This window comes from Tasmannia lanceolata, unplaced genomic scaffold (genome assembly GCF_043159265.1).
Source record: "Tasmannia lanceolata isolate RefF3 unplaced genomic scaffold, GAP_Taslan_0.1 ptg000003l, whole genome shotgun sequence".
Classification (NCBI taxonomy): Eukaryota; Viridiplantae; Streptophyta; class Magnoliopsida; order Canellales; family Winteraceae; genus Tasmannia; species Tasmannia lanceolata.
Window position 1 is genome coordinate 6,206,628 of NW_027518680.1, and position 24,421 is coordinate 6,231,048.

At 39.8% G+C, this 24,421-nt stretch overlaps 2 protein-coding genes across 2 annotated transcripts in view; one reads left to right on the forward strand and one right to left on the reverse strand.

Annotated features, from left to right (window-relative positions):
• The window catches only part of LOC143860563 (ADP,ATP carrier protein 1, mitochondrial-like), a 34,119-nt gene extending 15,933 nt beyond the window's left edge, over window positions 1–18,186 (reverse strand). Inside the window, exon 1 of the mRNA XM_077371262.1 lies at window positions 18,042–18,186. The gene's annotated coding sequence lies outside the window, so the exon portion shown is untranslated. The remainder of the gene's footprint in view (window positions 1–18,041) is intronic.
• Window positions 18,187–22,944: 4,758 nt separating this feature from the next.
• LOC143859476 (uncharacterized) lies at window positions 22,945–24,405 on the forward strand. The gene has a single exon (XM_077370173.1). The coding sequence runs from the start codon at window positions 22,945–22,947 to the stop codon at window positions 24,403–24,405; it is 1,461 nt and encodes a 486-aa protein (XP_077226288.1).
• Window positions 24,406–24,421: the final 16 nt, after the last annotated feature.

Sequence of the window (24,421 nt, forward strand, 5' to 3'; positions counted from 1 at the left end):
GTGTCCCTAGAGTTAGGAGGCCTCAAGTTGATCGGTTAGACACTTAGTCGAACCGATAGCTAGACTAGGAAGCATATAGTCAGCCCATGGTTTTCATTAGGTTGCACAGCCTAGATACATATAGGATGTAGGGCCCACCTGCATTAGCGTAAGGCTAACCAACTTGCATTAGTTAGGGCATATAGAGAGTCCTGAAAATTACAATTCACTTGAATTTAAGCAATCATACAAAAAAGCTTTAAAAATCAGTTGAGTCTAATGGATCGAGTCTAGGATAGCGGTTCTAGATGGTTAGGCATAGTAGTTTGGAATAGGGCATCGAACTACGTTGACTCCGATTCTTCCCGAGGCTGGGATACGTAGAGCAGCTGGGATGGACGGCCATCTTGGTCCGAGTCAGGTCGCATTAGAGTTAGGACTCATTTTGTCCAGTCAGGTATAGAGTTGATTTATGTTGTATGTTTTTGCTGTGTTTTCTTACTTTCATGTACAGATCCTATACATTCAGCTGTGACATGCATGTGTTTGCACACCGGAACTTAGACACCCATTAGGCATGTCACTTATAACCTAGTTTTGCTTAGGTGACACATTTTTCATTTATTTTGTGTATGTGTTTAAATTTCATCTCTGAGACATGCATGATTAGGTAGACGTCTTCTCAGAGATATATGTTCCCATTTCATATGACTTTCGCTCAAAACTCTTCAAAATCAATAACAAATGGCATAAGAGACCACGTGCTTGCACTTGGGCGGATGAGGTGCTCTTCAGACCTTCCGAATTCGTAACCAGGCACGAACCCTCTTTTTATAATCTCTGGTTATCCGTTGCAACAGAGCATAGTATGGGATCCTTGGCCCACTTCCTTGGATGGCGACTCTTCTTTGTTTAAGGTACGCCTCGAATCTGGGCTAGTCCCCGAATCGAGAGGTATCTCACCTTTTATATCGCCACTCATGCTGTGAGAGGCACTTCTTTCGAGAGTTCCTTGGTAGAGCTCTCCATTCACGTGGATGATCCTGAGACTGACTCGCGTGGGGGCACACGTCCCCGCCGTCTCTCTCGGATCGGGGTCCACAGGCTGGCGACTCTGCTGGGGATAATTCTTGGAACATTGCCTAACTCTGTTAAAATGCCATTTGTTATTAATTTTGAAGAATTTTGAGCTAAAATCATTATAAATGGGAATTTAATCGCTTAGAATCCAGGGACACCAGATAGGTGTTTAAAACAAGGGATTCACACACTGCACAGCATACATCATTTTGTTCTTTATTTTCTTTTATTGATTTGCTTATTATTGGCTCCACGGGATAGATATAATGCGTGCCTCATGGGATATCACTATCCAGATGGTGCTGTTGTATCTATTACCAAGCTATGCGCCAGTGCTGCAGTCGTAAACACTCGGTGTACTTGTGTTTACAGCAGCCGGTGAGCAATGAAGCATACTGTATATAACACTCGGTGTACTTGTGTTATATACTTAAAGTATGGATCATATGCATAGTACCTGATATTGAGTCCGGAGCTCTACTTTCATTTTACATATATTATGTACTTGGATATATTTGTTGATTTAGTAAAACCCAATTAGGATCTGCATGTGCATACATATATACTGTATTCATATAAGGACGAACATGTGTTGCTTACACATGTTGGAACTTAGATTTAGGAGCTATGTCCTATCCTTATATTATTGTAGCTCACCTTATGTGACTACATCGCAGTCCTAGTACACTCACATGTCTGTCTTGAGTCAAGTGTCTTGACTCTGCGGGACTATATTTAGGGCTGGTGCCCCTGGTTAGGATATATATGTATATATCTATATTTTGATTATTAGATTAGAGCCTACTCATTAGTGAGGCTTCCTTATCTAATCAAATTAGTCATATCAGTCCGTTCTTCGGATCTAGACCCAACCAGTGGCTTTTACTTGCCTTCTCATGGTCGTGGCCTATCTTTTGCTCTATTCATTGAGATTTTTGTCCATATATCTTTTGATTATAAAATTAGGACCTACTTTCTAGTAGAGATTCCTAGCTTGAATCAATCAGTCGTGTATATTCATCTCTCAGATCTAAACCTAGCTAGTGGCTTCTACTTGTCACACTCATAGCTATGGTTTATTCCTTGACCCAATGATGATAAGTATTACCTGTTTTCATCCTTTAAATTCAAACCTCATTTATCCATTCTTTTGTTGTATTACTCAAATTACTGTTCGTCCTGTCTTAGATATGGTCGATAGCTTGTCTGCTGTCTCTATGACCATAGTCTATCATTATTGATCTTCTTGATCGTACATTTTTGTCGTCCACCTTTCAAATTTAGATCCGGTCTATTGATCTACTTTTGTCATTTTATGACCGTGGTCTCTTCCCTGAGTTTCTGATCATCTTTGATCATGGATGAAAAATTCAGTGTTGCCTATTGTATCTTTCTCCTATAATTGATTCTGATCTGATTATGTTCCACTTGTTTGATTGCGAGTTTATCTTGCTGACATTCATTCGAGTGTGTGTTCTTGCTGAGAGCCTTACTTTATCTTAAACCCAGTTGGCATACCCTTTTGTGATTAGCAGCTTTAGACCCTCTCTATATAGCTGTTATGCTGCCGAATTTTCTGCAAATACCTTGGGTTTGGTCGTTATCCTTTAGACTTGTTGACAAACTCTATGTGCTTATCTTACCACATCTCCTTGCATAGATGTTATGCTGCCGGATTTTATCCATGGGAGGATATATTCGTATCATCTTTTGTCTTAGCTTACATATGGCATTTTCATTCGATTACCCTATGCTGAACTATAGTGTTTGCCCATTCCATGGCAGGAGTCTGACCTTGTTGGCTTCACTCATTTGTAGTACATATTCCCATTCTACCTATACTTGAACCCATGGCGGGGAATGGAAATAATACCCTTGACACCAATGAGGTTATGAAGGCTATTCTGGCGCAGTTGGGCACCATTAATGAAGAGATAGCCCGTCTAAAAAATGATAAGAGTTCTACTTCTAAGGAGCATGCACCCCAGCATCCTTCAGTCATACCTCCTCCACCTCCTATGATGAGCAGACCAACAGTGTTTGCTGTTGAGGATGACTTCGAGGATGAGCAGTATGTAGAGGAGAATTGTCGCCCTCATCTGGAGAGAGCTGATAAAAGCAAAGGGATTGTAGACAGGTTGGATAAGCTAACCCTAGAAATGGAAAGCATGAAGTTCCAAGGCACTAAGAAGTTGAACATGTCTGACTTCATGATAGCCCCAGGTGTTGTTCTTCCTCCTAAGTTCACAGTACCTGATCTTGATAAGTATGATGGAACAGGGTGTCCCACAAGCCATTTGAAGTCTGTCATTCCTATTTTGCAACAGCATGGACTTTCTCCAGAGCAGATTGCCCTTGTATTCCCTCGATCTCTAGTCGGAACTGCAAAGAAATGGTTTTTGAGTCTAAAGTCTGATGAGATCAGAACTTTGGAAGACATTGCCAACAAGTTCGTGGAACAGTTTTCCATGGAAGAAGGAATAGACATAACCAAAAGGGATCTGAAAATGTTGAAACAGGGACATAATGAAACCTTCACTTCCTTCATCCGAAGATGGAGAAGGAAAGCACCTCAGATGACCCACAGATTGTCCGATGAAGACCAGATCAAGATTGTGGTTAAGAATCTGTCTACACAGTACTACCATCATATGGCTATCCAATACTTTCTCGATTTCAATCATCTCATCAAGACAGGAACCCAAGTAGATGATGCACTGGCCAAAGGACTAAAGACAAGGACCTCAACTGATGTTAGAGACGGAAAGAGGACTATGATAGCAGCTAAAGAGGTCAGCAATGTGGAGACCTCTCGTCAACCTTTCAAGAAGGTGGCTCAGAAAGGAAACAAGCCTATTCAGAAGCCAAATAAAGAAATTCCTCCATTGCCGAAGAATCTTGAAAAAGCTTTGAGAGAATTGGTCGAAGTGGGTAAAATTGAACTTCCTGAACCTTCTCCTCCTCCAAATCCTCTTCCTAGCAACTTTTATGAACAAGACTTCTGTGAATATCATAGAGTTCATGGACATTCATCCAACAGTTGCCAAGCCTTGAAACATAAGATCCTAAAACTTATCAAAGATGGTAAGGTAGTTGTTGGAGAACCCGGTGCTACCAGAAAACCAGTGCAAAGATCAGTTGGCCCTTTACCGATGGTAGGAGCTATCTCTACGGATGAACCATTATTGGATCCTGCATCCCTTATTCGTCCTATCTCAGAAACACCACTTGTTTCATCAAACTCTCGACCAATGGAGGAATCATTTGAAAGGTTGGCCCTCATCAGAATGGAAAACTGGATGGTTAAGCTTTTTGGTCAGATGGCCATGTTAACTGAAGAAGTGAGGGAGATGAAAACTCAAATACGATATCTGTCCACCGGATATGATTCAGCTCCTAAGCAGTTTGCCGATATGGGTACTATGACAGAAGAAGCATCAGTTCAGAGTTTAATTCTTGACAGATATGTTGATTTGCATAGTGGGACCAAGCCTGTCATTGTTCCCAGTGAAGTTAAGAATGTTGGACCCTATCGTCAACCCTTTAAGAAGCCAATAATAGAAGTGGAAGAAAGGATGGGTCAGAGACTGAGGAGGGAATACGCTCAGCTGCCATGTTCTCAGGAAGTTATCATGAAGAAATGGGTCAGTGAAGGTCGTTTGACACTTTTAGATCCGAAGCTTCTTCCTAACCCGATCCCCAAACACTGGAGAAGAGATCAGTATTGCGAGTACCACGGAGGTATTGGTCATACAACAGAAAAGTGCATGGCATTGAAACATAAAATTCAGGACGAGATAGATGGAGATTCATCTATTCTTCCTGAACTCTATGCTTTCGTGAATTATGCACCGGTTAGACCCATTCAACCCTTCAAATGTCCCACCACATTTGCTTATGCCACCTCAGAGCAGGGAAATGAATCGAAAGGAAAAGGAAAGATGTCAGAATTTGAGCCTCCGAAGAATGTCAGGGCAGAGGGCATGATGCCACCAGCTGGTTTTCAAGGGCAGTTTGGGCAAGGTAGACAGAATTACATGGGACCGCCTCTTCCGAGATTCCTATACCAGAACCGAAACCACTAGCCGACAACATCATGGAGGAAGGCATGCTACTTGTGAACTTCAGTGCCTAGTCCTTGTCCATGTCCAAGTGTCATTGTTTCAAGTGAGGTGTTCCAAGTATCATGTTTCAAGATTTGACTTCTATCAAGTGTATACCAACTCTTGTGTTGAAAGTTGGTGAGTGATAGTGTCAATGTCAAAAAAAAAAAGAGTGTCATGTTTGTCAGTCTTTCTCATTTAGAGTCAGTGTTTTATTTTCTGTCAAGTCTGATATATAGCCCACTGAGGCGTGTTGAGAACTATTGATGTACTTGAAAGTTTTCAATTCAATAAAGTTTGATTTCAATGTTATCAGTATTCTTATGATTCACTCTTGATCTAATGTTTAAAATAACTAAAGACACCCTTCTCGGATGAGAATGCAGACGAAATTCCCCTCGAGATCTGAAACATGATCAAACGAGAGGAAGAGCGTCGAGCATAGCCACTCAAAGAAGAAATCAAAGCTGTTGATAGTGGTATCGAAATCCGAAACTCGGGAAAGATGGATTGGAAAAACTTTATCTCCCGACGAAAGCGAGGAATTGATAAACCTGTTTATAGGGGTTTGAGGTAATCTTGCTTGATCCTATAAGGATAAACCGGGTGAACGCCTTGTGCAAAGCAAGACTCCATCGGCTTTAGATATCAGTTGTAAAGCAAAATTCAAGAGAGTGAAACATCAGACATCCAGTCGAGCTGATGAGAAATTTAGCGAAGACTTTCAGAAAATGAAGTCATCAATTCGAGCCTGAAAAGTGCACTTGAGTTCCATGTTTTCAATGAGGTTCCGATGTGGAATAATTCAAGAGTAAGGACATTGTTAATGTCTAAAAGCAAAAAAAAAAAAAAGAGTAGAAGGAATGTGTTTCTAAGACAACTCTTTAGAAAAATCAAAGACCCAAGTGATGGAGTCTATGAGATAGATTGAATATCAGAATTGTCTCCAACATTTGGAGACTATCGAGAGCTGTATAACCCTTGAGCATAAATTCAAGATATTTGAGAAGCGCACAAATTCAAATGGAGCATCGTGGTTGAAGTCTTGCCCAAGAGTACCGCCAGACTCCTCGACAAAAATATTCAAAGCCGTTGAACCTTAAACATTCAAAAGCTTGTACATCAAAGCACCAGGAGGCCATCCTTGGACGTTTGAACCTTTATAGCCAAAATCCCAACGTTTAAAAAAAAATCCTTTTGTGAGCCCTTTGAGCTGTTAAAACCAAACAATTCTTTCAAACACATTATAAACCAGGGGCATCTTTTATGACTTTCGTCATAAAAGATAAGCAACCTGAACTACGTCATGACCTGATCCCCAACACTTTGGGGGTACGTAGGCAACCTGATCAACTCAGGTTCGGTCAAACCTTGGGGATAAAAGCTAAATCATCCCCCTTTCAAAATTTTGAAGCTAAAAAGCTAAACCATTCTTTGTTAAACCCCAAAGCGAACTACGCGGACATGATCCTCCATTTTTGGGGTACGTAGGTAGTCTGGCAAGACCAGATTCGGTCCAAATTCTTAGAACTTTAGATATCCAACCTTTTTGAACCCAAGCTTACCTGGAAAGTCCTTCTGGTGAAACAAGCAAAGGTTAAAGGCAAATAGAACAAAAACAGAAAGAAAAGAAAAGAATGAGAGTCTGAAGACCCACTAGGTTGAAAACCTGAAAGGGCGGCCTAGAGAAAAGAGATTCATGTATTTGCTAAGTCAAAGAGTTAGCTTATACAAAGAAAGGGTAGCGGTTTGCTAGATTAAAAACTCAAGAAGACAATCTAGTCGGCAGCAAGACTTCTAAAAAGTGAGCTGATAAGACATGGAAGGAGTTCCTCGATTATGGAGAACTCAAAGCAAGAATCAAGACAAGCGGTCTGCAAGACTGAAAACCTGGAAGACATCAGTTTGACTTCCTTGAAAGAAAGAGAATCAAAGAGTTGGAGAAGCAGTCTTCAAACAGGGCAGGATCCCAGAATCTGAGTAGTGTCAGCGAGACTTACTTTGATACCCTTTTAAACTAGGGGCATTAAAACTGAGCAATCCGAAGAGGGGTAATAACCATGACGGAAATACCGATGGAGGAAATTAGTGCCTCTTGACATGGTTTTCGAAATTACTCTGAGAGCGGTTCGCCTTACCCTAAAAAAATAATACATTGGATCTAAGGGTGAATCAAAAGTGACTCGTCCCTTGAATCGTATAAATTTTCTTTGATCGAGTCATTCAAAGTTTATTCCTCATTCTTATCCATTTTTCTCTCAAGGTCTAAAGTTCTCAAGGTCTAAAGTTGTCTGGCACTGGAAGAGCGAGAGTACACCTTCCAAAATGCGAAAAAAAAAAATTCAAAGTGAATCCTGGTTGAAAATCAAAGAGGGGCAAGAGACATCTTGTTCAGACCTGCCAGAGACATCAAGGCTTTAAACAGTGAGCAGTGACAGAAGGAATTCTCAAACCCAGCCATTGTAGAGATTGTTCTTCCTATTTCAAAGAAAGAACCCATACAAATTCAAATTTCCCTTACCTATTCTGGTTCCGCTTTCTTAAGACTCTTGTCATGGAATCGCAACACACTAGGGGCATCTTTTATGACTTGCGTCATAAAAGATATCAAGCACACAAAAGGCAATCAGTGCCAATGTTTACAACAAATTGAGATAAGAGAGATGCGAGCATATCTCAAGCCAAATCTCTAAACTCTTCAAATGAGCCCTCTTTCTGAAAGACTCTTTCTAAAAAAGTCAATTTTCAAAGAAAATCAATTTCCGCAGCGGAGTCTAGAATTTGCTCCCGCAACCTTCAAAACCTCAGCAGAATGCTTTTCACTTGTCAAAGAAGGGCCAATACCCAAAACCCAGCAAGTTATCCGAGTCCAGTCCCAGCAAGGAACTCACACTCCCATTGTTCTCGGCAAGAGACAATCAATCTCTCAGTGGAATCAATCAAAATTTTCGCATCCAGAAGCAAAATTATTGTTTGTTACCTCCTAATAGTTAGTATGGAGATCAGCCTTTCCACAGGTGACAGGTCCATCTAACTGTTATTTTGGTGAAATCCTTTTCACAGGCCCGTCATACCTTTGATTCTCGTACTGTCTCATGTAGACTTCTGCTTGATCAAGATATTCTCGACCTTTCGGTTCATTCGCAACCAGGTCAATCTTTTGAGAATCTGTTTCATCATACCACCGAGAGTCTGTCTCATTATCTCATTGAGAGATTGTCTCATTATTCTATTGAGAGTCTGTCTCATTATTCTATTGAGAGTCTGTATCACCATTCCATTGAGAATCTGTCTCACCATTTCATTGAGCCTTTGACTCATTCGCAGTCTCGCTCGTATTTTCGACCTTTCGGTTCATTCGCAATCAGGTCAATCCTTTGAGCCTTTGACTCATTCGCAGTCTCGCTCGTATTTTCGACCTTTCGGTTCATTCGCAATCAGGTCAATCCTTTGAGCCTTGGACTCATTCGCAGTCTAGCTCGTATCCTCGACCTTTCGGTTCATTCGCAACCAGGTCAATCCTTTGAGCCTTTGACTCATTCGCAGTCTAGCTCATATCCTCGACCTTTCGGTTCATTCGCAACCAGGTCAATCCTCTGAGCCTTGGACTCATTCGCAGTCTAACTCATATCCTCGACTTTTAGGTTCATTCGCAACCAAGTCGATCCTTTAGTATTTGACTCATTCGCAGTCAAGCTTCTATCCTGAAGTTTTCGGTTAATCTGTAACCGAGTCAATCCTTTAACTTCTGATTCTGTCAGGTTATTACATTTTTGGTTCATTCGCAACCAAGTCATCGTTTCGACCTTTTCGGTTCATTCGCTACCGGGTCAATCCTCGACTTTCTGGTTCATTCGCAACCGAGTCGATCTCTGAGCTTTTTGACTTTCGCAGTCAAGTTTTTCGGTTAATCTGTAACCGAGACAATCCTTTAACTTCTGATTCTGTCAGGTTATTACCTTTTTGGTTCATTCGTAATCGAGTCATCTCTTTGACTTCGGTTCGTTCGTAACTAAGTCATTATTCCGGCATTTTTGGTTCATTCGCAACCAGGCCCAAAATCTTAGACTCTTCGGCACGTTCGCGGCCAAGTTTCTCGCTGATTTCTTGATTCATTCACAATCAAGCTAATCTCTCCGACTTCAACTCACTCGCAATCGAGTCAATCTTCCAATTCTTAGCTCATTCGCAGCTAAAGTCATCGTTCCAGTTTTTTTTTTGGTTCATCCGCAACTAAGCTAAAATCTTAGATTCTTCGGCTCATTCGCAATCAAGCTATTCTCCCTGACTCTAACTCATTCGCAATCGAGTCAACCCCTTTGTTTTTTTTTTTTTTTGCAACTAAGCAAATTTTTGACCTTCCGACTCATTCGCAGTCAGGTCTATTATCTGATCTTTTGGTTCGTTCGCAACCGACCTAATATCCTTGATTTTCTGACTCTTTCGCAGTCAAGTCGATATCCCAGCTTTTTTTGGTTCAATCGCAACCATGCCAATATCTTTCCTGGCTCTCTCGCAACCAAATCAATCCTTTAAAAGTTTTGCAAGAGAGGCTATCTCATCCATATATCCATTGTTGAGTTATGAGTGGAGAGAGGCTATCTCACCAGCGTTTGCGGAGTCAGAGTCCGGTGAAAGGCTATTTCACCGTGTTATCTTCGTAAATATCATTTTCAAAACCAAAAATCAAAATTTGATTTGCTTCTTTTTCGGGTCGGCCAAAATGGTTTGTCTGTTCAGCTTTGACATTCGCGTGACAAGCACGCTCTGCCAAAGAGGGGCATCTGTAGACACCCCATTTTGACCGTACCCTAAACCTTCCAAGTTTGAGCAAAACCCTATCAAACCAATGCTTTAGGATCCCAAATTTTGCCCCAAGGTAGGTTAGGGTCCCAGCTAGGTCCCCATAAAATTTCGTCGAAATCGGAGTGCGTTTGCCTAGAGAACGAGATGGGAGAGTGGCCGTAGTGTAAACCAGAAAAGGGGGGTGTTGATGGTTAAAGAGGGGCTGTACCATGAACCAAAAGGGGGTCAATATATCATTTACCTATAAAAGACAATCGAGCTTCTCATTTTGTCTCTCATGATTTTTTTTCTTTCTCGTCTTTAACAGAGAAAATCCCGATTCAAGAGAAAAACCAGTTCTCGCAAAACCTCTTCCATTTTTTCCGATCAACATCCGGCCAGCTCCCGTTCATCTTCTTCCTCGACCTAGCTCCAGCCGGATTCCGATCCAAGCGAAGACTCTCTCATTTTCGTTCAATCAGAGAGAGAAAGGGGAGAGATTTTCCGATCGAAATTTTCTATTTTCCGATCGTCTTTCTCGATTAATTCGGTTAGGATCCGGCAATACTCTGCCTCCGGTGAATCATTTTATAGCTACAGAGAGAGATTTCATTTTCCAGAGAGAGAGAGAGAGAGAGAGAGAGAGAGAAACCTCGTCAAACCCTAACTCCCTTCTGCTCCGATCATTTCCTCATCTTCTCCGGCATCTTCTTCGGCCGATCCTCCTTTTCCTTCGCCGGTCATCTTCTCCGGCAGTTTCCTTAGTTCCGATCCGATCCGATCAAATTCCGGTCATTTCCCCTAGCCGATTCACCTTCTACAACAAGCATCTTGCAGAGAGAGAGAGAGAGAGAGAGAGAGTTAGGGTTTCATTTCCCCCTTCTTCTTCTCCGGTAAGGCTCCGATCTTCTTCTCCGGTAAGTCCTTGCCGGATTCCGGTTATTTTCCGATCAATCTTTATTCACAACAAGCTTTTCTCCTTCCTCTGCTATTTTTTTTTTTTTCTTTTTCCGGTGAATCCACCGGCGGATTCGAGCTCCGGCTGATCTACTTCCCTCAATCAAATCTTAGCTCCGGCCTTTAGCACCTGCAACTTAGATCCTTCACCTTTGATATCATTCCTGCTAGTTTTACCATTAGTAGAAACCCCAGATCTTATTCCTATTGCCAGGATTTTAATTCATCTAACCTGATCTGTTTAAAATTCTTACATCTAATCCTTGTCAATTCTAGCAAAGATGAGAAAATTCGCTGGATCTTTCATTTTTTCCGCCCTTCTTACTGGAATTATGCAGCTTTTCTTGCATTAAACCTTAGGTCTATCTGTTCAAGGCCGTGAGAGAAGTGAACATCATCCTTTTCAACTTATCTGTCAGTTCTTTTGGAAGACATTCCTTCAGGTAATCTTTTCATTTGCTCTGATTGATAATTGGTTATGTTAGTACATTGATCAATATGATTGAAGAATATGATATTTTAAGAGCAAATTCTTAATCGTTTTGTTCTATGATTTGATTATTTGTTTGGAAATGGGATGGAACAATTGAATTTTAGACTTGTTCTTATGGTAATTGTTGAAACTTATTAAGATCAGTGTTGTTATATGATGATTTAAGTTCAGGTTTGAAAATTTTATAGGTTTGAGTCTTAAAGATGAAATAAGAAATGCTTATTACTCTCTGGTGAGAGTTTTGTTTTTGGGCAAGTTGAGGTACAAGGGAGCTTTGCTTTAACATGTGAATATGTCTGTTTGAATTTATGACTGTCAGATCAAAATAGAATTTTCTTTTTCCTATGAAGGTCAAACATATATGACAAGGGCAAAATCCTTCTCCCTTTTTATTCTGGCTTTATGATCACTGTAGTAGATATCTAAAAGCTAAATGAATGTTTGGATAAAAGCATGGTGAGACTTATCCATGTCTTGACTTCTCATGTTTTGGTCCTTAGAGCTGTTAGTGCAAATGGCTTATTTACATAAGCATGTTGAGGAAATGAAAAGTAATTTGACCTTGTTTGATTTATCACTATTCTTGCTGGTTAAATAACTTGAGCTGTAAGTGGCTTACAAACAGGTTTGAATTTGTGCTAAGTTGGATAGCATTTGTTAGTATATGGCCTTCTTACAAATGTCACAAGCTATAATTCTTTAGACAGTCGTTGTATATAAAAAAAAAAACTGAATAAAGAGTACTTTGAAATAAAATTTGAGAAAATTTCGATAAGGATTTCCAAAATTAAGCCTATAGTCCAGTATTTATAAATTTAATACTTCTCTTTCATACTAAGCTTTGTGTTAGGGTTCGAAGACGGTAATAAATGGATTGTTCAGGTGAGATTATCTCAAAGCTTATTATATTCATTCCTTTTTATTTAAATAAATTGTTAATAGTAAGAAGGAGATCAGATGACTACTCTATTCGATATTATCGACATGAGTACTGTCTGATCTCAAGGCGGGATTAGAAATATTATCATGTGTATTTGATATCAGATGATTACTTTAGCATCATCTGATTTCATTGGAGTCCCCGTATTGGGGTATGTGGTTGGTTTAGAAGTGTTTGATGTTGTTTTTTTACTTTATTAGGCTATCCAGCGGCTGGTCTGGACTAATTAATGTTGTTTATCATTTCATGATTGCTATAGATTGTGTATTTTATTATTGAAAATTCTTCTTTGCTTAGCACTTGATTTTTTTTATAAGAATAGAAATAGAATTTGCGATTATCTAGAATCCCCTTTTCTTGTAGGGCGATGAAGGCGCTAGCCTAAGCCCATCCTTAGGGGACTCGCTTAGTCCAAGTAGCACTCCTCTCATTTATTTAAAGATTTGTCCAAGTCTTTATGGTGTGTATCCCCTAGAAATTAGAAATCCATTCATTGCAAGGGCAATGAAAGAGTTCTCTAGAGCCCTCTCAGGGAGACAGGCTATGTCTCAGACAGAGAAAGTTGTATCCTTTAGAGACAAGCTTTGTCTCATTAGTGAGTCTATCCTTAGGAGACATGCCATGTCTCGTCAGCACCTCTCTTGGAGCTCATCTTTTTGTTTAGGAGTCTCACCCAATCTCATTTTTCTTCCTAAACCTCCTCTTTGTGCGTCTTTTGGTTTTGGGAGAACACCTTGCTCGGCTTGGCATCATACCCCGACCCTTATGGGTATTGGGTTGCACATTTGTTGCACCCTAGGGCTAGGTAGCTGTCCGGCCCGGCTGGTTGTTTTACCTTTGCCAAATATGCACAAGGTTTCTTTTTCCTTGTTACTTGTTGAGCTTTATCTTAGTTTGGTAGTTCACTAGCATAGGAATCCGTCCTTAGTCTAGAGAGTCAGTCCTCTTGTTCAGGAATCAAATCCTATCATCATAGGGGTTAGGATTTTATCCAACCTTTCATCAGATCATGTTCTTCTATCCTCTCTTGCAAGGTATAGGATGCTGTCCAACCCTTGCAGAGTCGTGTTTCTGTCTTTTTCTCCCGCAAAGCATAGGATGCTGTCCAACCTTTGCGGGATATCGGGAGTCTGTCCTCCCCTTATGATGATAGGATTTGTCCCCCTTTGAGTCAAAAACACTTAAAAACAACAAAAACATCTGAAAAACCAAAAATCTCAAAAATCTTGAGTCATTAGAAGTAGTTAGGAAATCTGTTCCGAACTACGTTGGCTTGATCCCTTTCAACAGGGTACGTAGTGCAGCTTGGGACCCACATCCCAGGTCCAGCCAAACCTTTAAAAATAAACATTTCAAATCTCCCAAAAATAAAAATAAAAACTTCAAAACCTTTTCAAAAAGATCTTCCCCTAGAGTTAGGAGTCTGTCCTAGCTATTTAGGGTGTTTTAAGAGTTGGATGTCTGTCTTGATTTGTTGATATGGTGTGTCCTGTCGCGTGAGTGTCCCTAGAGTTAGGAGGCCTCAAGTTGATCGGTTAGACACTTAGTCGAACCGATAGCTAGACTAGGAAGCATATAGTCAGTCCATGGTTTTCATTAGGTTGCACAGCCTAGATACATATAGGATGTAGGGCCCACCTGCATTAGCGTAAGGCTAACCAACTTGCATTAGTTAGGGCATATAGAGAGTCCTGAAAATTACAATTCACTTGAATTTAAGCAATCATACAAAAAAGCTTTAAAAATCAGTTGAGTCTAATGGATCGAGTCTAGGATAGCGGTTCTAGATGGTTAGGCATAGTAGTTTGGAATAGGGCATCGAACTACGTTGACTCCGATTCTTCCCGAGGCTGGGATACGTAGAGCAGCTGGGATGGACGGCCATCTTGGTCCGAGTCAGGTCGCATTAGAGTTAGGACTCATTTTGTCCAGTCAGGTATAGAGTTGATTTGTGTTGTATGTTTTTGCTGTGTTTTCTTACTTTCATGTACAGATCCTATACATTCAGCTGTGACATGCATGTGTTTGCACACCGGAACTTAGACACCCATTAGGCATGTCACTTATAACCTAGTTTTGCTTAGGTGACACATTTTTCATTTATTTTGTGTATGTGTTTAAATTTCATCTCTGAGACATGCATGATTAGGTAGACGTCTTCTCAGAGATATATGTTCCCATTTCATATGACTTTCGCTCAAAACTCTTCAAAATCAATAACAAATGGCATAAGAGACCAGGTGCTTGCACTTGGGCGGATGAGGTGCTCTTCAGACCTTCCGAATTCGTAACCAGGCACGAACCCTCTTTTTATAATCTCTGGTTATCCGTTGCAACAGAGCATAGTATGGGATCCTTGGCCCACTTCCTTGGATGGCGACTCTTCTTTGTTTAAGGTACGCCTCGAATCTGGGCTAGTCCCCGAATCGAGAGGTATCTCACCTTTTATATCGCCACTCATGCTGTGAGAGGCACTTCTTTCGAGAGTTCCTTGGTAGAGCTCTCCATTCACGTGGATGATCCTGAGACTGACTCGCGTGGGGGCACACGTCCCCGCCGTCTCTCTCGGATCGGGGTCCACAGTGGGTTTCAAGGATTTGTGAGATGGAAGATGAAGGTGAAGGATGAGATAGTTTGAGAAAAGGGTTTGGATGACAAGGGTAGCGGTGGAGGTGAAGGGAGGGTGATTGGCCGACGGCTCGTGGTGGTGGTGATGGGTAAAGCTCGGCTGGGTTTTGGCGGTTGGGATTTGTAGGTGGAGAAATGGGCAAAAATGGGGAGGGGAAGATGATGAGATGGGTTTGCTAAAATAGGTTGAAGATGGTCGGCGGCAAGGTGGAGATGGAGGTGGCGATGTTAGGGTGGAGATGTGGGTGTCGGTTGGAGAAGTGACCGGAGGTGACAGAGGTGGCCGGCCGGAGAGGATCTCGAGAAGAAAATCCCCAAAATCCCTTTCTCCCTCTCTGGTTTTGCTTTTTTTTTTTTCAGAAAAATCCCCCGATCTCCTCTGCAAATGGGCGTTTTTCTCCTTAATTTCTGAAAATCTCAGATCCAGATCTGAGATTTTTCTCTCAAAACCTCCTTCTTCTTCTCCCTTTCTCTCTCGAAAAATCCTCCACGAAAATGAATCGCCCTTTTCTACAAAAAAATTATATATTTGCCTCCTTTTTCAATGGACAACCCCCTTTAAGATGATTCACCCCCCCTTTCTACATCTGTACTGCGCACATTCTCTCGGCTCGTTGGCTAGGTGAACACGCTCAGATCATGACGAAACTTTTCAGGGACTTATGGGAGACCTTAAGCTACCCCAGGGTTTAATTTGAGATCTCAACTCACTGATTTGACGAGGCCTTGCCCAAACGACACGAACTTAGGTCTGGTCAAAATGGGGTGTCTACACGTATGCACAAACCCGTGCATTTCCAAGAAGTGAATCTTCATTCTCTGTAATCAACATTTTCACATCGGTTGCTTCGTTCAGCATCTTTGTCACTCCAATTCATCTCAGTATAATAGTTTTGTGTGGTGGTTCTGTTTAAAAGAATGATATGGTGCTATTTTTGCTTTGTGTAGTGGGTGCATAGACTAGAGTGTTTCATTTCTCTTCTTTTTCTTTTTATTTATTATTATTGTTGTTGTTGTTTTCTTTATTTGTTTGGCAAGCTTCAAAGTTGACATAGATATTCCATACACAACACCAGCACCTAAGTCTTGCTTATGAAGCTCTGTTTCTATAGCATTTGGTTTCATGTGATAGTTTTCATGTCAAGATTTGTGAAGTATTTGATAAAAGTTTTGTCTTTTGGTTTTACTCAAAATCAATACTATCTTAAAAAATCCATGTTTCTCCCAACATTTCTCAATTTTTTTTTGTTAGTCGATACACTTGATTGTGGTTATAGCATGCAGGCCACCTGTTTGATATAAGTTCTGCAAGACAACAATCTATGTTATCAGTTTTTGGGTGCCGGGGTTAGTCTTTTGTCGATGTAATATTTATCTTTTATTAACAAGGATTTGCTAATGTATTTAAGTGGTTTCCTTTTGTAAGTGTATGAGAATGTTATTGACTTTTATTAAATTACTGGAGTGACTTGGGTTTGTGGAGATAGGGCTGCAACTCGGGTCGGGTTTTGGAGAACCCAACCCTACCCAAGAAATATCTTGGGTCGGGTCGGGTCGGGTTTTGGAGAACCCAACCCTACCCAAGAAATATCTTGGGTCGGGTCGGGTCGGGTTTTTTTCCGGAAAACCCACGATTCCCAAACCCGGCCCTACCCATGATAAATCTCGGGTCGGGTCGGGTTTTTTCACGTTGACGCAAATTTTTAAGGAAAATTCTTGTTTGGCAAGGCAACTCAACTCATAGAAGCAGAAATTACACTCACATTACACTTGAATCAAACAATGATGGAATTACACTCACATTACACTTGAATCAAACAATGTTGTAATTACAATCAAACAATGCTGAATCAAACACTTGAATCAACTCAACTCATAGAAGCAGAAATTACACTCACATACAATAACAGTGGGTGCATGTGTTTTCACTTTTAACTTTTAACTAACAATAGAAAAAAATGTACATACTATAACTTATGTAACTTGGGTCGGGTCGGGTCGGGCCCCTTCAAACCCGGCTCGACCCGAGATTCATGCGGGCTTTTGAATGCTCAACCCGGCTCGACCCAAAACCCATGAAACCTGAACCCAACCCAAGCTATTTTCGGGTCGGGTCGATGCGGGTTGGGTAAAACCCGGCTCGAGTTGCAGCCCTATGTGGAGATGTGGCTTTATGCTTTTAGGTATGGTGTTGCACTCTTTCAAGCTTTTTAAAATGTGTTTACCACTTGCTATCATTGTCATGTGTGTGTATAACTCTTTCCTCAGTTGTGGCTATAAGCTGAACTCCTAAGAAGTACAGTGCATGACAAAATGTAAGAAATTTTTAACACTAAAAATATGAAGTAATGAAGATGATGAATAAGTGAATAACAAGAAAGCGGCTCATGCCCATTTGTGATGAGGCAGCAAATGAGTGTCATCTAATCAAGCTGAGATTAGATAAAACAAATTGTAAAATGCCAAGAGATTGCCAAAAAACATCCATATGTCAAACACAACCATAAAGCTCAAATTAAAAATGATCAAATGAAGTGAAATGTACCCAAGTTATAGGAAAAGGAGTTCAAAGATCAGTAAGATTTGAAAGAAGCATGGCAAAACCCATAAGATTTTCAGAAGCAGAAGGCATGAAAATCGGAAATATGGAAAAAACAAGAGGAGGGTTGCGCGGGGGGATAGAAGAAGGGAAGGGAACATGATATGTTATTTTTTAGTGGAAATTAACCATGCGAAAATAGAACTACTGTCCAACCCATTCGGACACGAGCTCAGAAGACCGAAACAACAGATAATAGAAATACACAATCATTTAATTTCCCAATAGCTAGGTGGACAAAAAATCAATTAAGCCCAAAATTTTACCCATTATAAGAAAGGGTGGTTCTTTTAAAAAAAAAACCATAGGACAGAGGGATGGTCCTCTAGATAGTGTATAAGTCAAATATTCTTATTTTCGCTTTGGACACCCCAAAACTAATATGGTAGCTTTCCTTTCTGTTGTTCTGATTTCCTTTCTGTTGTACATGTGGACAAAGAGAATATAAAAGGTAGTAAAACTAAGCATTGCTTATACCTGTTGTGTACGGTCTCTGAGATTGCAGGCCTATCGCTCTGGTAAGAGGAGAAGAAGGTAGAAGAGGTGAGGGTTTCGATGAGAGAAAAACAAGATGACCCGAGAGGGTTGACGTTATAAATAGAGGAGAGAGAGAGGGAACGTAAAAGATCTTCTTTCTACATATTTTCTTTTGGGATATGATATTTTCACCCCTCTACACTACTTATTCGCCCCCTGGTAACGTGATTTTGACGTCAAAAAGCGTTAAAGTTGCCTACTGTTCGGGGGCGAATGCGCACTGCAGAGGAGGTGGAAATATCATCTCCCTTTCCTTTTTTTCTATTTATTTTCTTTAATTTCTCGTTTACCCAACGCGATAATGTTTTTAATTTCTCATTTCAGCTCCCACATCAAATGGGCCTAAATTTTACACCCAATTTTAATTTTTTTTAAAAAAAGAGGAATGATAGTTGCAAGGGCCATCTTTATGCAAGGGCTAAAGAAGGGCCCTAAAATAGATCCCCGTCATTCTTAAAGTGCAACGACTTTAAAATCGACGTGATCTATTCAAGGGCCCTTCTCCGGCCCTGGCATAAAGACGGCCCTTGCATCTATCATTCCTCCTTAAAAATTAAGCCTAAATTTTGCTTTATGCCCATGTAGGAGACTCCGTGAAAATGGCTTCACTTTTAAGAGAAGTCAAACAAAAATACATTTCCTTCTCAAGAATGAGTGAAAAATGAAGCCACTTTTTTGGAAACGATAGAACAAATGGGGTGGAAATGCTCGGTAAAGGGGTGGAAATATCATTTCCTTTTCAAGAGGTGTAGGAATGCTGAAAAATGTGTGCAAATATCAATTTCCAAATAAAAATATCTCAATGGTGTCTCTTTTGCCGGTAAAGTCGATGATATATTGTGGTGAATTCTTTGTTATTTCTCGTGGACCTTGGTGGGTCCCACGATAAGGGAAAATTTTGTGGCTCTGGGCGGCCCAGGAGGCCCCTTTTTAATTAGCGGCGGGCAATCAAGATTCAAAGTCTTCTTATGCTATTCTCCTTGCCTACCATTTGCATACCTTTCCTGGGCATCTATTTAGTATTATTTACACCCCTTTTCGTTTCAAACTTCCCCAGCTTGAAATTCTTATTATTTGGCAAAATCAATCACGTGAACCTTCTTCGGAGCCGTAGGTAGGATCAACCGGTCAACGAAAATCGAAACTAAATCCATGGATTAAGTATCTCATCTCATGATCGAGACAGTCCATGTTTGCTTCAATTTAGTATCTCAACTCATGATCCAGACCGTTTATGTTTGCTCAGACCATCATGTCTCTTTAGGGGTTGTTTGGATAGTGGATTTTAGAATCCAGGTTTTAGTTTGAACGCGGTGTAAAATTTTGGATTTTACAATCCATTATCATGGATTTTAAGTAAGAAATCCATGTTTTAAAAATCGCTCCCCCATCCTGAGATTTAAACTTGGAGACACGGGATGATCTCCTACTCTCTAGCTTGACAGAAAGAAGGGCGATAAATCAAAAAACGATGGACGGTCTCCTTCTCTCGCCTCCCATACAAGATTTTGAGGAAATCCAAAATTCTAAAATCCGCTTATTGGCTGTTTAGATAAAGCCGATTTTAGAATCTAGGTTTTTAGTTTGAAAACAGTGTAAAAGAGGGTTATGATCAAGCTGTTGTTTGCTGTCCTGACAGCGTTTCTTGGATTTTAAGTGAGAAATTCAGGTTTTAAAAATCTCTCATGCATCCTGAGATTTCTAAAACCTGGAAATATGGGATGATCTACTACTCTCTTGCTGACGGAAAGAAGGGTTATAAGTCAAAAATGAGTTAAAAACGACGGCTGGTCTGCTTTTTCTCTTGTCTCTTAGTTACAATTTTGAAGAAATCCTGAATTCTAAAATCCGCGTTTCCAAACGGCCCCTTAATGTTCAGAGAGAAGCTAATAAGGAGGCGGACTCCTTAGACTATGTATGGATTGCAAGAATTGACATCTCTACTGAGTTGGGCGCCTTGAATTAAATCTGATTGGGGTCCGAAATATTTTGTGTGACCCAGATGCAGCTGCCCGGCCCGGCCAGTTAGTTAAGTGATTCGGTCCGGTTCGGAATAGTTGTATAAGACCCGCTTTGTATAAGGGGTTTAGGACTTATTTCACATTCTTGTCTTTGGAAAGAGAGTTGAGAGCTCAAAAGGGGGGAAAATGGTGGACACGGGTTTCTTCGCAGGTTTAGGGCAACATACCAGTTTTCACTTGTAATCATGGTTTTAAATTTCGGTTTCGGTAACAATTTCGGACCCCACTGAAATCCTAAATTTCGGTCCGAAATTAGGTAATAGTTAAAAAAATTATTTAATTAATTCCGAAATTTTGTAATCTTTATGTTTTTTTTTAAATAATATATATATATACACACACACACACACACACACACATACATTTTCTTGAAATTTCGGCCGAAATTAACAAAATTCCGAAATTTGGTATTTCGCGAAATACTGGATTTCTGCAAATTTCGGTTTTGGTCCTGACCGAAATCCGAAATTTCGATTTCGGCCGAAATTTAAAACCATGCTTGTAATCTCCAATTCTTATAGTGGATTTTTTCATGGCCTTTGCCATGGATGTAGGCTTTGCCGAACCATGTAAATCTTTGTATCTTTGTGCGCATTTGCTTGTGTAACGTTCTTTTATTTCCCTCTGCCATTGAAATTGCATAGTGCTATTGGTGGGTTTTCACAACAGTATCTTATTCCGCTTTCCCTATTTTTAGGAAAGCTGGGATTGAACCTCCAGCCTCTTGATTGAGGAATACGAAATGGAGTTATGCAACAAGAGCTTGTGGCCCGAGCTTTATGTGGCTAAAAGGTGGTGTGATGTTTGAATGGCAATTCAGGCCTTGTCAATATTGCTGCCGGGCTGACTCACCATTCCATTATAAGCCTAATGGAAAATTTTTAAATAAATAATTTAATTAAAGATATAATAAAAATTTCAAAAAAAAATTATCCATTTCAAAAAAAAATAAAAATTTCATTCCAATTGCCGAATCATACTACCACATCTCGGGACGGGAAACGGAGTTTGGCATCTTCCCCGTTTAATTCTGCCTCAGTGTCAGAACAAATTGATTCTTGCCACAACATGCTAAGTGACGTGAGAAATCCCTTAGATTTAGGAAAATCAACAAAAAGTAATTTTTTTTTGTACACATGGCATTTTCTCATTGCATGTCCCCATGATCGGTGCTACTCTCGGTCTCCATATCATTTTCCATAAAATTAAATACTTTCGAAGATCAGTTAACAATGATTTCCTATATTTACAAAAACAAAGTGGATCATCCAGAGTTTCAAAACTCAGCCTCGATCTAGAACACGTCCAGAGTAAAACAAAATGTCGAGTTGGTGAGTCAATAATTGTCGCGGTCATCACTCGAGCAAGCTAAAAGAGTTTTGATGGTTAAATAGATAAATCTAAAGCAATAAAAAAACTAAAATATAGAAGGGTTAATATCCTTTGGCTGCATTGTCGCTTCTTTTGTTTAACTTTTACTTAAAATACTTATTATCGAGAAGGGCAGTGGAGATGGCACTTGAAACGTAAGGGGGGCAATTGCCCCCCTTATTTTTTTGTAAAAAATATATACTTTTATATTTTAATATTTTTTTTTTAATACTTAATTACTTTCACTTATGACTTACCCCCTTTTATTTTCATTATTGAGAAACCTCTTCACGAGTTCACCGTTCAAGCGACTCTCTTAGGCCAAAAAAAACCCTAGCTACCTCTTCTCAGTTCTCACCATCTGTTCATGCGGCTCATCGGCGGCTGGCAGGCCGGCGGCTTCATTTTTCCGGCAAAAATGTAAGCTTTGTAGCCAGGTACTCTCTCTCTCTCTCTCTCTCTCTCTCGCTCTCTCTCTCTCTCTCATTTTTTATTTTTTGCCCTTTTTTTTAAACTTCAAAGCAGACATTTCTGCTAATCTGCTATTCTAGTCTTCTGGTCAGGTGGAAGATGATTAGATGAACCATAGAATTAAATATCATTTCTTTGGGTCTGATTTGGGGGTTTTTGGTTTCGGGTTTCATCTCTATGAATGTCATGACATTAGAAATTTAGTTACAACTGATTTCATGGTAGGGTTCTGAATTTCTGATTTTGGGGTTTTTGGTTCATCGGTTTTTAGTTTTTCATCCATATATTGCTTTATGTGGCTGTGATTTCATCTTCTATTTAGTTTTAAACTAGATTTCATACTTTTTATGAGGGTTTTGAGTTCTTTTTGTTCATAGAAAGTTTCTAATTTTGGGTTTTTTTTTTGTTGGGGTGTGATTTGAGGCTATATTATTACGAATTTACGATGGCTTGTTTAAGGTGGCGTTGAAGATGTGATTTCTATGTTTAGTGTTCGGATCTCCTCATCTCCATCTCATACTATGGTTATTGCCTTATTGGCTTATTACTTATTGGTTAAGTTTTGTAGTTTATTTTTGTTGGGTTTTCAATCTCTTGGGTTCTGATCTGTGGAAGCTTTTTATTTAGGGTAAGTCATTACTAATTGTTATTGAATCAATAGTTAGTGAATAATTTTTTTAGCATTCTTTTACATTGATATAGTGATTGATAATTAGATATTTTTGTGATATAGTGATAGAAGTTCTTTGTCTTTCTTGTTTATTTTTTTAGGTATGGAAAAATATTTTTCGAGAGTACCGTCGTTAAGGTCGATAACCCCTCCTACAACTTCAATTGTCCCCACCAAAGAACGAGAAAATTCTAAAAGAATTCGATTGGAACTTGATCCTAAAAATCCTCCTGTTGATCCCGGATTATGAAGGCCAATAACTGATTATCATCATAATGATAGGGCAAAAGTTCGAATGATATACTTAGGAATGGGTCCAATTCAACCACGTAATCATGATTTCCCTCAAATTATGCAAGGAAAAGAGAATAAGCGGTTTAATCAAAAGTGGTTTGATGATTATCCTACTTGGTTAGAGTATAGCATTGCAAAAGACGCGGCTTATTGTTTGTGTTGCTATCTTTTTAAATCGGATAGTAAGGAGCATGTGGGAAGTTGTGATGCTTTTGTTGTTAAGGGGTTCTCTAAGTGGAAGAAAGTAGAAAGATTTGGAAAACATATAGGAGGTCCTAATAGTGCTCATAATCAAGCTTCGAGTAAATGTGAAGCTCTTAGGAATCAAGAGCAACATATTGAAAAGTTGGTAAATAAGCAAACAGAGCAACAACAAAGTGACTATCAAATTCGCTTGCATGCTTCAGTTTTGAATGCTCGATTCCTTTTAGAACAAGGTTTACCTTTTCGCGGGCATGATGAATCTTGTGACTCGCTTAACCAAGGAAACTTTCGTCAGCATTTGAAGTTCATGACCATGATTAATGAAGATATGAAGAGGGTTTGTGTGGAGAAATGTCCTGGGAATATCAAACTAGTGACTTCAGATATCCAAAAGGATATAGTAAGTGCTTGTGCAATTGAAACCACTTACTCAATCATTAAAGATATTGAGGATTCATTGTTTTCTATTTTGGTTGATGAAGCTCGTGATGTTTCTAGCAAGGAGCAAATGGCCGTAGTTATACGTTATGTAGATAAGCTTGGGCATGTGGTTGAGCGTTTCTTAGGTATTACTCGCGTTCCCAACACCATTGCTACATCCCTTAAGGAAGAAATTGAAGCAATATTGGCCAAGCATAAATTGAGCATATTGAGACTTTGTGGTCAAGGATATCATGGGGCAAGTAACATGCAAGGAGAGTTTAATGGTCTTAAAGCACTAATCTTGAAGGAGAATGAATATGCTTACTATGTTCATTGTTTTGCTCATCAATTACAGTTGGCATTAGTTGGTGTTGCAAAGAAAAATATGAACATCTCCGATCTCTTTTTTTTAGTTACAAATGTAGTAAATGTGGTTGGGGGTTCTTGTAAGCGCCATGATATTCTTCAGGAGATTCAACTTGCAAAAATTAAGGAAGCACTTGAAAATTGTGAGCTTTCAAATAGACAAGGACTTAATCAAGAGACCACACTCAAACGTGCGGGGGATACATGTTGGAGCTCACACTATAGAACACTGGTTAGTTTGGAATATATGTTTTCCTCTATTCTTGATGTGCTTGATCTTATTGTCAAAGATATGAAGTTAAGTTCAGATCAAAGGCATGAAGCACATAATCTCCTGAAATCATTGCAAACTTTTGAATTCACATTTTCCCTTCATTTGATGATAAGTTTATTGGGAATTACAAATGAATTGTCGCAAGCATTACAAAGGAATGATCAAGATATTGTGAATGCCATGACATTAGTGAGAATATCAAAACAATGACTACAATTGATGCGAG

Bases quoted from the DNA above. Each gene is read 5' to 3' on its own strand.
- LOC143859476 (XM_077370173.1), top strand. From the start codon at position 22,945: ATGGGTCCAATTCAACCACGTAATCATGATTTCCCTCAAATTATGCAA.